At 41.5% G+C, this 12,357-nt stretch overlaps 1 protein-coding gene across 2 annotated transcripts in view; it reads left to right on the top strand.

Annotated features, from left to right (window-relative positions):
- Positions 1-5,554: 5,554 nt before the first annotated feature.
- The window catches only part of Cradd (CASP2 and RIPK1 domain containing adaptor with death domain), a 140,202-nt gene continuing 133,399 nt past the window's right edge, over positions 5,555-12,357 (top strand). The window contains exons 1-2 of one of the 2 annotated variants that reach the window (XM_042693227.1): positions 5,555-5,673; positions 7,458-7,760. In XM_042693227.1, the coding sequence (XP_042549161.1) occupies positions 7,463-7,760 (298 nt within the window). In that variant the 5' untranslated portion in view covers positions 5,555-5,673; positions 7,458-7,462. Of the gene's footprint in view, positions 5,674-7,455; positions 7,761-12,357 lie in introns of both variants that reach the window. The other variant, XM_042693228.1, reaches the window with a different exon arrangement.

Genomic DNA, 12,357 nt, shown 5'->3' on the forward strand with positions numbered 1-12,357 from the left:
TATCACAGTCTATAACATATAATGGTGTACACATATACACCATACATGTGATCAGCAGCATGGGGTTATTTAGTAGTGGTTCGACCAGATGAGTGGGAGTTCTTTGTTTCTTAAGTCCTGTTAGTTTTGGAACTGAAGATTTTTGAAACCACCTGCCACTTGAAGTCATACATGAAAGAGCACTAATTAATATGAACATTTATCTACCCAATATTTATTCACTTGATTACTGCTCTCATTCAGGCACCATGGTAGTATTATAACTCACTCTGTGTTGTAAACATGGTATTTTGACCTGTTAGCTTGTAATCGACTCACACACAATTGGAGTAGGTGTTACTTGAAGCTGGAAAACATACAGAGCAGAGTAATATCCAATAGGAATATAAGTATAGAAATATACTTAGTGAACAATGTTTAGGTAATGGTGGCAGATTAAAGATGGGCATAAGTTCTGTGATAATCCCTCGGTTGAGAATTGTGGTCTACGTGTTTGGATCTGGACTGTCTGTGACTACTTTAACCAAGAAAGTATGACTGAAGAGATTCAGGCCTATGCTTGTGAAAAGACTGGAAGCCTTTGACTTGGTCTCCTGGAGCTCCTAGTCACCCTGGAAGACATTTGAGTGCCCTGCTGGAAGAAGCAGGTGGCGTGCTTGAAAGAGCATGGAGAAGGAGAGAGTCCAGCTGACCTCAGCCTTTCAGTTGTCCTTGCCAAGAATCACACGGACTCTCCTAGGCGTTTGTGTTGTCTTATTTCTAGCATTTTCAGCTAGTAGGCAGTCATAGTAGCGGTAAGGGATGAAGAGCCAAGGTAAAGAGAATCCTTGCTATTACTCCTTGTATCTTCACCTTTTTTAGTCTTTTACTGTTGTCATTTTGTATTTGTCTGTGTTTCGTTTTTTTCAGTTACCCCTTTTCTGATCGTATAGTTCCTTTCATGTACTGTCTTTAGGCTGGAAGGTCTCCAATTCAGCTCCTCACCCTCTGGGGGTCCATGGCTTTGTCTCTACTGTTTTCCTTCTGTCAACTGAATTTTCTCCTCATTTCCTGCTGAATTTCTAGCCCTCTAATTGAGGGGCTGGGGTGTGAAGTTCTACAGGCTCAATCATGTCCCTGGACTCAGGCATACCTACAGTCATTACCTTACAGGAATTCGTGGGGCTTGAACTCAGGGCCTGGGCGCTGTTTCTGAGCTTTTTTACTCAAGGCCACTTTGAGCCACAGTGCCACTTCTGGTATTCTGGCGGTTAACTGGTGATGAGTCTCACAGATTTTCCTGCCCAGGCTGGCTTCAAACTGGAATCCTCAGATCTCAGCTTCCTGAGTAGCTAGGATACAGGCTTACACTTATGGGATAGAAATTTGTATAAACGCAACTTTTATTTGGATACTGACTTTGCCACTTAGCTACTTTTTAAGGTGGATAAAGGATGAACTGCAATTAAATTAAATATTCCTATAGTTTCTTACAGTAGATGTTCAATAATTGACAGCTAAAAAATTAAGAACTGTTGAAGGAAACTGGATAATTTAAATCTTAGTGTCAAAAATACTTTACATAAAACCTGTACTCTTGCATTCCGAATATTCTTCATGTCTGAATGTGTCTTAGATTTATTCAGTAATTGACGGTTCTTGATAAGAACTATTTGTTGAGAACTGTGGGAATAGCAGCAAATATAGAGCAAAGGTCCTCAGTTTTTTGTTTTTGTTTTGTTTTGTTTTTTTTTTTGTCCAGTTGTGGGGCCTGAACTCTGGGCTTAGATGCTGTCCCTCAGCTCTTCAGCTCAAGGCTAGCGCTCTACCACTTGAGCCACAGCACCACTTCCGGCTTTTTTTTTTCTTTTTGCTTATGTGATGCTGAGGAATCGAACCCAGGGCCTCATGCATGCAAGGCAAGTGCTCTACCACTGAGCCACCTTCCCAGCCCCAGGTTCTCATTTTTATACAATGCATTTTAATGGGAGAGACAGGGCACCTTGCTTTTCCTAAAACAACAAGAATATTTACCAGTGATTACCAATGCTAAGAAAAAAACCCAAGGCGATGAAATTGCTTGTGGTAGAGTTGTAGATTATGTATAGAGATGGACTATCTTTGGAGTTGTCACCTGAACAAAAGGATGAAACAAAATTCTAGAATTCAAGTAAGACATGATAGAGATTTAGATGAGGACTGTGGTGAAGGATGGAGACAGGTTAAGTGAGTCACACATATAGAGAATTGTTAAGACTTACTGATGGATAGGACGGAAATGTAAGGATCAAAGACAAATCAAAGATAACACTGGCAGTCTCTGACTTGATTGGCTGATGGTACCAGTCAAAGAAGCAGAATTGGGCTTGGGTGTAGTAGACAGAAGAAAGAGTGTGCATAAACTGAAGTCAATCTGATAGTCACGTTCCTGGGGAAGCAGTTAGTGAACAAATACTGTGTACATAGTACTGTCTGGTGTAAGAAAACAAATAGGAAATTAATTTTCTGCTTCTAAGAGAGGAGAACAAACCACTTATGAGTTGCATGATTAGTATATCTCATTTTATTTCTTTATATCTGGTATTCTCAGGCCATCATGAGAAGTCCTTGCGGGCCCCATTCCACAATAACTCCTCTACTACTTCTGCTCAGTCAGAGGACTTCTTTAGATGTCGTATTTCTCATTCATTTACCAGTTGATCCTTTCAATTGGTAAATGGGTACTCCAAGAATCCTAGTGTTCATAGTTTCCATTATCTGGGAAGAAGTGCCATAAAGAATTCGACACTCCCAATGGCTTGTTTCTTTTCCCTCCTAAATCAAATAGAGTCCTTGCTTTAGCATTTGTACTCATTATTTGTTCAAAATCCTGTGCTTCCTATGTAGCTATCATTTGGATTGGATGCATGCCCTCTTATCAGCACAAATGGCAGAAGGGGAGGCTTTCTTTTCTGGATTAATGGTTTATTTGCTTTATTAGGATGCAGCTGAACCTTTTGGTGGATTTTTTGTGAGAAAGAACAGCTTCACATCAATTATGCTGAGGCAAAAATCATTATATTTAGCACTCATTGTCTACTTTTAAAATGGATTTTATTAAATAACCCAAGATAAAAAGTTTAGTTCATTCAACTACTTGGTACATTTACTGATAAGTTATCCTGGCAGACCCATAATGATGTAACCCTGCTTGGAAAGATATTCTCGAGAGGGTTCATGGTGAAGTTCTTTTGTGGTCAATGTGACCTACTGATAGTGGAAATAATCAGGGCTTTTTGTGTCATGGTCAGGTTTTTTGAGTGTGTTTTTATGATGCCAACTTTTGTGGTCTCCAAGTACTAGGCCATATTCCTAGATAGATTCATTTAAAACCTATTATTCATTGAGAAGTATCTTGGCCCATTCTCCTGGTGTTAATTTTGTCACTCTACTTGAACAAGAATGGAAGATAAGCTACTAAATTGTGTCATAAAACACATTGGTCTCTTATAGTTCATCATCTAAAACATATGGATGTTTCTGACCAGTGACACATGATGGTAGTTCAGTAGGTATTCAGCAGAGAACATAGTTTTAAAATTTTCTTATTTAGAATACTTAAATTTGGCTGTGATTTACTGTGGGGGGAAGGTCTAAATGGCATCCATTTGCTAGTTTCAGTTCCTGGCTTTAGTTATATCACTAGAAAGTCAGTCAGTGGACTGCATCATCTTGGGCTTTATATTGGACTAATACCAGAAATGTCACTTGAAGAACATTTTGGTATCTTCCCCAAAATGACACAAGAAAAGCACAGTTTATTCATTTATGATGTTCTTGAAATAAAGAAGCATGATCAATTTCTGCTTGACACCAGTGTCAGAGAAATATTAATCTCTTATGTAATTCAATAATTTTCTTTCTTTGAGAAATAGAAACTTAAAATAAAATGATTTTCCCTTTGTATAAAGAATAAATTAAGAACTTATTTTGTTGTATCCAAATATCTTTGGGAGCCCACCTAGCATCTTTATAACTATTTTATAGTCTAGTTACTTCATATCATTTACCTGGGGATCGAGTTGAAGGCCTTGCTTGCTAGATAAGCTCACCCTCCCTCACTGCCTTCCCTCCACCCATCCCAGCTGCCTTCCTTCTTTCCCTCCTTTCTTCAGCTAGATGTGCATGGCTTTTTTTTCTTCTAAATTCAAGAGTTGAAGAGTTTACTTAGTTTCTTAACCTATAGGATTTATGAAAGTTATTCTTTTGTTAAAGTGTTGAATTTTATCATATAGTAGTACTGTTTATTGTTTATATGCTACTGATATTTTGGAATTTGTCGAATTTTCTTTGTGACCTAATTCATTATCTGTTTTTGTGGCTATTTCAAGTGTGCTTGAAAAGAATCTGTTTTTCTCCTGGCTCAACTTCCACATCTGTGAAACAGGAAGTACCAAAAATATTCACCTCCTTTGTTTGAAGATTGGAAAACCAAAGATACAATTGAAAGACAGAAAAAGACTATGTTCTTTTTGACTCTTCTGCAAACTCTCATGGATCTAGCTCAGCACAGGTAACTTAATAGGGTGAGAGAAAACTGAAATCTTTGTTCTTGCTGAAAATGGCTTTATTGTTATTGAGTAACAATCCTCAATGGGGGACACAATTTCAACATACAGAGACTGCCAGAGTGATCACTGGCAATAGTGATTCTGTTTTGTGTTTTTTTCTTTAGAGGCTAATTGACCTTGGCTATTTATATAAATGAAGCTGTTGCATTGGTGCACTACTAAAAAGTATCACTGTGTGTTAAGTAGGTGGTCCACTAGGCTAGGTGAGGGCAGTGTATTTGCTTATAAGACAGCACAGACACTCATCAATGACTTCATTTTCTAGGTGTTTTGTTTTGTTTTATTTTGGTTGGTCATAGGGATTGAACTCTGGCCCAGATGCTCAGCTCTTCTGTTCAAGGCTAGCCTCTACCACTTGAGCCACAGCCCCACTTCTGGTTTTCTGGTGATTAACTGGAGATAAGAGTTTCACGGGCTTTCCTGCCTGGGCTGGCTGGACTGAGATCCTCAGATTTCAGCCTCCTGAGTAGCTAGGATTACAGTAGTGAGCCACTGGCAGATCTTAATGCCAGATCTTCATAGGTTGCTTCTTCTAAAGACACCGTGTCCTTTATCAGCAGCCCTCATTCTTCTTATGCTGTCTCCTGCCCTTGTCTGTGAACACTCGTGCACTTCACTGTTTGCTTCCCATGTCCAACTAGACTTAATTTATAGTTCCAAGGATATTTCAAGCTTTTCCAAACATTGAGTTCACTAAAAAGTGATGTTTGTTTTGCTATTTGTTTCAACCTTTGTTTACAATTGGAGAAACTATTTTCTTATCTTCTCAGCCTCCGGCCTAGTTAGGATGACAGCCATCAGAGCCGGCTCCTTTGGGCTAGTCATTCTTTTTTTTAAAATCTTCACGTGGGTGTCTTGTTTGCCCATAGCAAAGATGGCAGAAAGAGCTTCAGCCCGACTCCTTGACCCACAGTAAAGATGGAGACAGCACTTCCTGTGCTTGCCCTCATTAAAGATGGCGACGACACTTCCTGTTTAGGGCTTTTGCCTTCAACAAAGATGGTACTTTTGGGGCAGGTTCCCTAACCCTCGGTTCCGGTTGTGGTTTTTTTTTTCCTATCCCTAAAGCTACGTGGTCGCAGACGTAAGTATCAGGAATCCATGTTTTCTCGCAGCCCCGCGCAGTGGCGTCGCGACACCGGCCCGGGGTGGTCTCCGGTCTCCCTCCCCTCCCCCGTGTGCTGCAGTTTTTGAGTCTCTCCAGGATTGGGGTGGGAGGGGGGAGGAAGCCTGTCTTCGCCGTGGTCCGCTGTGATGCTCGGGGGTTCGCTCGTGCCGAACATCCCCCGTAATTCTTCCTGCGTGTCACACGAAGGTCTCGGCTGCCAAAGCAGGGAATTAAAAGCAATTCCAAGTGGGCGCTCGCGTCCCAACATGGACACTTTCCTCCTCCCCACGGGCCTCCGCGGGCCTCCCCGGGCCGGGAGGGCGCCAGGCCCGCTGTGCCCCGGCTCGCGTCAGCGCCGCAGCCTCGGCGGCCACCTCTGCGTCCCGCCCTTCCACTCCACCTCCAAGTCACCACAGCCGCCCGCGCGCCGGGGCCTGGGGGCCCACCTGGCTCCGACCCGGCTGGGGTGTGGCCCGCCGCCGCGGCCCGCCCGCGCCCGCCCTCCCGCTACTCAGGAGCCTGAGATCTGAGGTTTACCACCTCCAGTTAGCCACCGAGAAAGCCCGAAGGGAGGAAGTGGGGCGAGCTGTGGCTTACCTGGGGCCGTGCTCGCCTTGGGGTGGAGGGCATCTCAGGGACATGCCCCAGCTGTAAGTTCAAGCCCCAGGACTGGCAAAACAAAAACCCAGTGTTGTGCTGGAGATGGTGAATTTTCAAGGTGGTGTGGTGGCCCTTGACCATTGTAGACAGGACACCGACACCTTTTCTTGAAGGCAGTGTAGAGGCCATTTCTCTTAGAAAAAAGATCCTTGAAGTCATTGGTATCTCTGGTGTCTGCCTTCCACTCCCATTGTTGGTCAGTCTCTACAAGGGCCTGTGGTCGGTCATCTTGGCGCTTGCTGCAGAGGGTGGTGGTAGGCTGCAGACGTGTGTGTGTGTGTGTGTGTGTGTGTGTGTGTGTGTGTGTGTGTGTGTGGTACTGGGGATTGAACTAGGGGTCTTGTTTTTTGTTTTCCATTCAAGGCTGCCACCCAACTGCTTGATCCACACTTCTTGCTTTTTGCTGGTTAATTAAAATAAGTGCTGCAGAGGGTGGTGGTAGGCTGCAGACGCGCGCGCGCGTGTGTGTGTGTGTGTGTGTGTGTGTGTGTGTGTGTGTGTGTGTGTGTGTGTGTGGTACTGGGGATTGAACTAGGGGTCTTGTTTTCCATTCAAGGCTGCCACCCAACTGCTTGATCCACACTTCTTGCTTTTTGCTGGTTAATTAAAATAAGAATGCCACAGACTTTTCTTTTCTGGCCTGGTTTTGAACTACTATCCTGACACCTCAACCTCCAGAGTTGTTAGGATTACAGGTGTTAGCCATCAGTGCCTGGCTTGGGTAAAGACAATTTAAAAACCAAAGTACATTAAAATGAATTCTGGCACGTTAAAATTAGATGATACTTGGAAATCCTGTTTTTTTTTTTTTTTTTCAAATTGCTTTTAAAAGAAGGTCTGTGACCCACACTTTTGTCAAATCTCTTTACGGAACAAGGAATTGAATTAAGGACCCCATTGTGTGAAAAGCAAGATAGAAAAGATGATGTTCAGAAGATTTGAAATTGGCCTTGACAATCATGTGGAAAACACTCCAGGCCTGGCACTCTGCTAAGGTTCAAAGATCTGTCTGACTTTGAGGTGCTTAGAGGGTGGCCATGCTATCTTTAGGGGCCCATCGACCATCTTGTCATCTGAGTTATGGTTTTGTCTCTTTCCAGGGAAAATGGAGGCCAAAGACAAACAAGTCCTCCGCTCACTTCGCCTGGAGCTGGGTGCAGAGGTATTGGTGGAGGGACTGGTTCTTCAGTACCTTTACCAAGAAGGAATCTTGACAGAAAACCATGTTCAGGAAATCAAATCTCAAGCCACAGGCCTCAGGAAAACAATGCTACTATTGGATATCCTGCCCTCCAGGGGTCCTAAAGCATTTGATACCTTCCTGGATTCCCTTCAGGAATTTCCCTGGGTTAGGGAAAAGCTGGAGAAGGCAAGGGACGAAGCCAGAACTGAGCTACCTGCAGGTAGGTCCCCAAAAGATAATGTCAAATCAGCTCTGAAACTTGGAACTATACCCTTTGTGTTATTGGAAGCTGAGGTTTTATCTGGGCAGGGGTCAGTGGCTCATGAACATGGACAAAGTCTGGACTTAAAGGATATAACACTGGAGAGACGAAATGAGGAGGTATCATTAGGAAATATATGGAGGGCTGGAGGTGTAGCTAAAGTATAGAACTCTTGCCTACCCAATATGAGGCTCTGAGTTCAAGTCTTGGTACCTCAAACTTTTTTTTTTTTTAAATCAAAAAGGAAATATAGAGAAGGAAAGAAGAATGAGCCATGAGAGTGAGAGGTTGAAGAGGGAGCTCTGAGAACATTTAGAAATGCTTGCTGAGAAACTTGGCAAGTCACTTTAGGAGGCATGTTCTCATCAGAGAGCTGGGTCATATCTCAGCCCTTGGCACAGGAACCATTTGGAAAGTGCAGATGGGAAAGCCGGCTTTGGCCTACTGATAACTGATTTGTGGGCTGCCAGGGCTGCCAGCTGTAAAAGGTCAGATTTGTGGAGGGGGAGGTAGTCTCTAGAAAGGCATGTCCTGCACCTGTCGCCTGGCTGACCTATAAGGCCAAAGGGGATTATTTTGAAGACAGACAGGTTTGTTATTTGAGGCTATTAGTTTAATAAAGTGTCCTTTTTAGTTTGGTTTTGTTCAGACACCTGGAGTATTGACTTTTTTCAGAGCAGTAGTTTGGAGAGGTCTCATTTGAATTTTGAGGAGAATTGGAAGCTATGGAAAGAGCAAATTGTGCTGGCTGCCTGGGTTGTGGCAGGAAGATGTGGTCTGAAACACTTGTTTCCTCTTAACACCTCCCATGACTTCTACTTTTTACAAAGATCAAGGAGCAGAGATCTAAGCTGGCAAGAACATAACGTTTTGTAAAAAAGATAAAAGCCGGCTTGCACAATTTTAACAGGAAATTAAGAAATGAATCCAAAGAAATGAAAACAGAGTCATAGATCTCTGATGTATTGTTTAGATCACCCAAGACGATCATATAACTGTTGATTCTGAAAGGGTTTCAGTTTCCAGCTATGTGTTTCCATGGGGAAACTCTAAGTCAATATCAGGAAAACACCAAGGATTAAAAAAAAAACAAAACAAAAAACCCAAACCCCAGCCGGGCGCTGGTGGCTCACGCCTGTAATCCTAGCTACTCAGGAGGCTGAGATCTGAGGATCTCAAAGCCAGCCCGGGCAGGAGAGACTGTGAGACTCCTATTTCCAATAAACCACCAGAAAACCGGAAGTGGCGCTGTAGCTCAAGTGGTAGAGCGCTCGCCTTGAGCTGAAGAGCTGAGGGACAGTGCCCAGGCCCAGAGTTCAAGCCCCACGACCGACAAAAAGCAAAACAAAACAAAAAAAAAACCCAAACCCCCCAATTCTGGTGTTATATATCCTGCTTTCACTAATGTGATTGAAATCTTAAATAGTTCAGCTTGCTGTTTGGACATGCAGTATTTAATTTTGACAATTAAAGCTGTGTCAGATTTTTGTAGCAGAATCAAGAAATTAGAATTCTCTGGGATTTTTGATGAAGTGATAGAACTAGTCTAAGCCAGTGCTTTTAGACTTTGTTGCTACTTTTTTTTCAACATGAATATAACTGCTAAAAATAAAAAAATAAAATGTTATGACTAAGAGACTACTTTTAGTATTCTTGCCACCTAGATATCATACTTTCATTTTTTTTTCAGACCACATGTATTCAGTGATTGCTTATATGATTAATTATGTCAACTAACTTTAGCAAGACCTGGTGAAGTCAAAAACAAAAAAATATTTTTATTCCATGAGTGGCCAGTTTACATCTAGATGTATGGTTTAGATTTTTTTTGTTGTTGTTTGTTTTTTGTCGGTCTGGGCTTTGAACTCAGGGCCTGGGTGCTGTTCCTGAGCTTTTTTGCGCAAGACTTTTGCTCTACCACTTTGAGCCATAGCACCGGTTTTCTGATGGTTAATTGGAGATAAGAGCCTCATGGATTTTCCTGGCCAGGCTGGCTTTGAACCTTGATCCTCAGATCTCAGCCTCCCTGATGAGTTAGCATTATAGGCATGAGCCACTTGGTTTTTCAAAATGCTGACAATGGCTGGACTTTGAGGACCATGAGAGTTCTCAGCTTAGATTGTTCTAACAAAATTCAGTATTCCACATGTCTGAACAAAATGAAGTTGAACTACCTGAGACGTTTCTACTACTTTGTGAAGCAGAATGCATAGCACAGAATCTGGGAAAGGGTAAATAATTCTGGGTATTTTCCTGGTCTTAGACCTAGAGGCTCCTCTTCGAAGCAAGAAAACTGGCAGACAGAAAAAGTTCCCTACCAAAACAGTTACGTGACCATTTTGGGTGATGTAAATAATAGCGTCATACATCAGTCAGAGGAGTGTGACCTCATTTTCACTTTTTCAGGTGTATTCAGAGAACAAGAAAGAATTATGATGAAAGTTACAGAAAAAGTGGGGGAAAAAGTAGTTTGTCTTTTTTTTTTTTTTTTAAAGCAAATAAAATGAAGCAGTACATAGTAGGAAAAACTGAGCATATCTTTGTAGAAGTTCAGGAAAAAAACAAGGTTTTCCTTAAGGTTTGTTAGTTTTGTAGAAGTTAAATAGAAAGCCAGGATGGCTCTGGAACAAGCTGAGTAATCTTATTTTACTTTTCATTATAAACATATAATTGAAAACAAATATTCTGAAGTGGGGGTTTGACTTGCATGTGTTTCTCTATACCTTCCATGATGACAGTTACATGAACTCATTTTTAAATAGTTGTCTTTTATTATATATTGACTTTTTCTCCAGTTCTTGGGCTTGAACACAGGGCCTGGGCACTGTCCCTGAGCTTCTTTTGCTCAGGCTAGCACTCTACCACTTGAGCCACAGAATGACTTCCAGCTTTTTCTGTTCATGTGGTACTGAGGCTTCATGCCTGCTAGGCGAGCACTCTACCACTAAGCCACCTTTCCAGTCCTATTTTTTCTTTTGTCAGTTATAGGGCTTGAACTCTGGGCCTGGTGCTGTCCCTCTTCATCTCAAGGTTAGCACTCTATTACTTGAGCCACAGCACCACTTCTGGCCTTTTCTGTTTATGTGGTGCTGAGGAATTGAACCCAGGGCCTCATGCATGCAAGGCAAGCACTCTATAACTGAGCCACCTTCCCAGCCCCCCTATTTTTTTCTCAATGTTGGCTTTTATATAATACTGAAAGCTATGAGTAAGATATGGAGACTAGTAAGATAGTAAACACCTGTCTCTTCATTACTCTGTTTATGAAAAAAAAGTACTGCAATTGTCTTTGAGAATTTCCAATGTTCCTCCCAGGCCTCATTCTTCATCTTTACTCACTGAACCCTTGAATTTGGGGTTCATCATTCTTTATAGTTTTTCTTGTCATAAAAATGACATTTGAAGCCCACATATATTATTGAAAATCTGTCATGTAGTGTGTGTGTACATATACATGCATACACACATATATATACATATGTATGTATATACATATACATGTACATGTGTTTGTACAAGGAGGTAATAGTCTTTTCTTTTTGTAGACCTTAAAATATTTCTAAGTAATTTAATAGCATTATTTAATTCTGCAATTAAATAATGAATTGGAAACTTATTTTTTAAAACTGGACAAATTTTACAGTTGAAATACCTTTTGAAATCCTTAAGAAAAACCAAACAAATCCAGAGGCCGGTTTCTTAGTGCTCTGATGCTTCTCCTGCATTGTTGTGAAGTAATTCTAATAAGTTTTGCAGTGGTCTGCTTCTATTTTTATAAAGACGTCTTGGAGTTTGGAGTTGCTGGAGGATAGGGAGATGGTGGTGCTTATAATATGTATGAGAAGTTGCTTGTAGGTATTACAGCAACCACTGCTTACCTTTTACCTACTTTGGTTGTATAATTATCAACTACTTTTTTCAACTAATCTTAGGGATTTGGTGGCCTTCTTTCTGGAGGCCTTGAGAACAAGTGGGAAGGAAATGCCTTCTCTTGCAGGAGATTGATGCTGCTTCAAGAGTGAATGGATTTTGGTTTATTGATGTCTTTCTTTTGTGCTAATCTTAGTTTTCTCTGTTTATAGATTTCATTTGTCAATCTTGAGCTGTCTTAGAGGGTTTATTTGGGTGATCCTACTTAGTTGCTTCTTATTTGTATGCTGAATGTGATGTTTTAGACAAGATTGGAGCTGTACCTTTTTCTCCTAACCCCCCTCCTCTCAGAAAATCATTAAACATAATGAGTAATCCTAAACCTTTTTTATTTTCTGATCTGCCTAGATGTTTGTTTAAAAAGTTTAAGATGCAGATGGATAATTGGTTTGTGTTTTTCTCACCCTAAAAGTACTCTTACCTTTTAAAAGAGGAATTCTGATGCTAAAATGACTTAATCCACTTTGGCAGAGTGGAAGGAACACTTCACAGGGTGTCCCTTTCTGCCAAGGTCACACACTAGACATTAGATCAGCTGAAAATCCTCTGTGGGCTCCTGTCGGCTTATTTTAGGACATGAGGACAGCATCCTATGTGGGTAAAGGTAGCCTGTGCCTGCCTGCAT

Source organism: Dipodomys spectabilis, unplaced genomic scaffold (genome assembly GCF_019054845.1).
Source record: "Dipodomys spectabilis isolate Male_0828 unplaced genomic scaffold, ASM1905484v1 ptg000163l, whole genome shotgun sequence".
NCBI lineage: Eukaryota > Metazoa > Chordata > Mammalia > Rodentia > Heteromyidae > Dipodomys > Dipodomys spectabilis.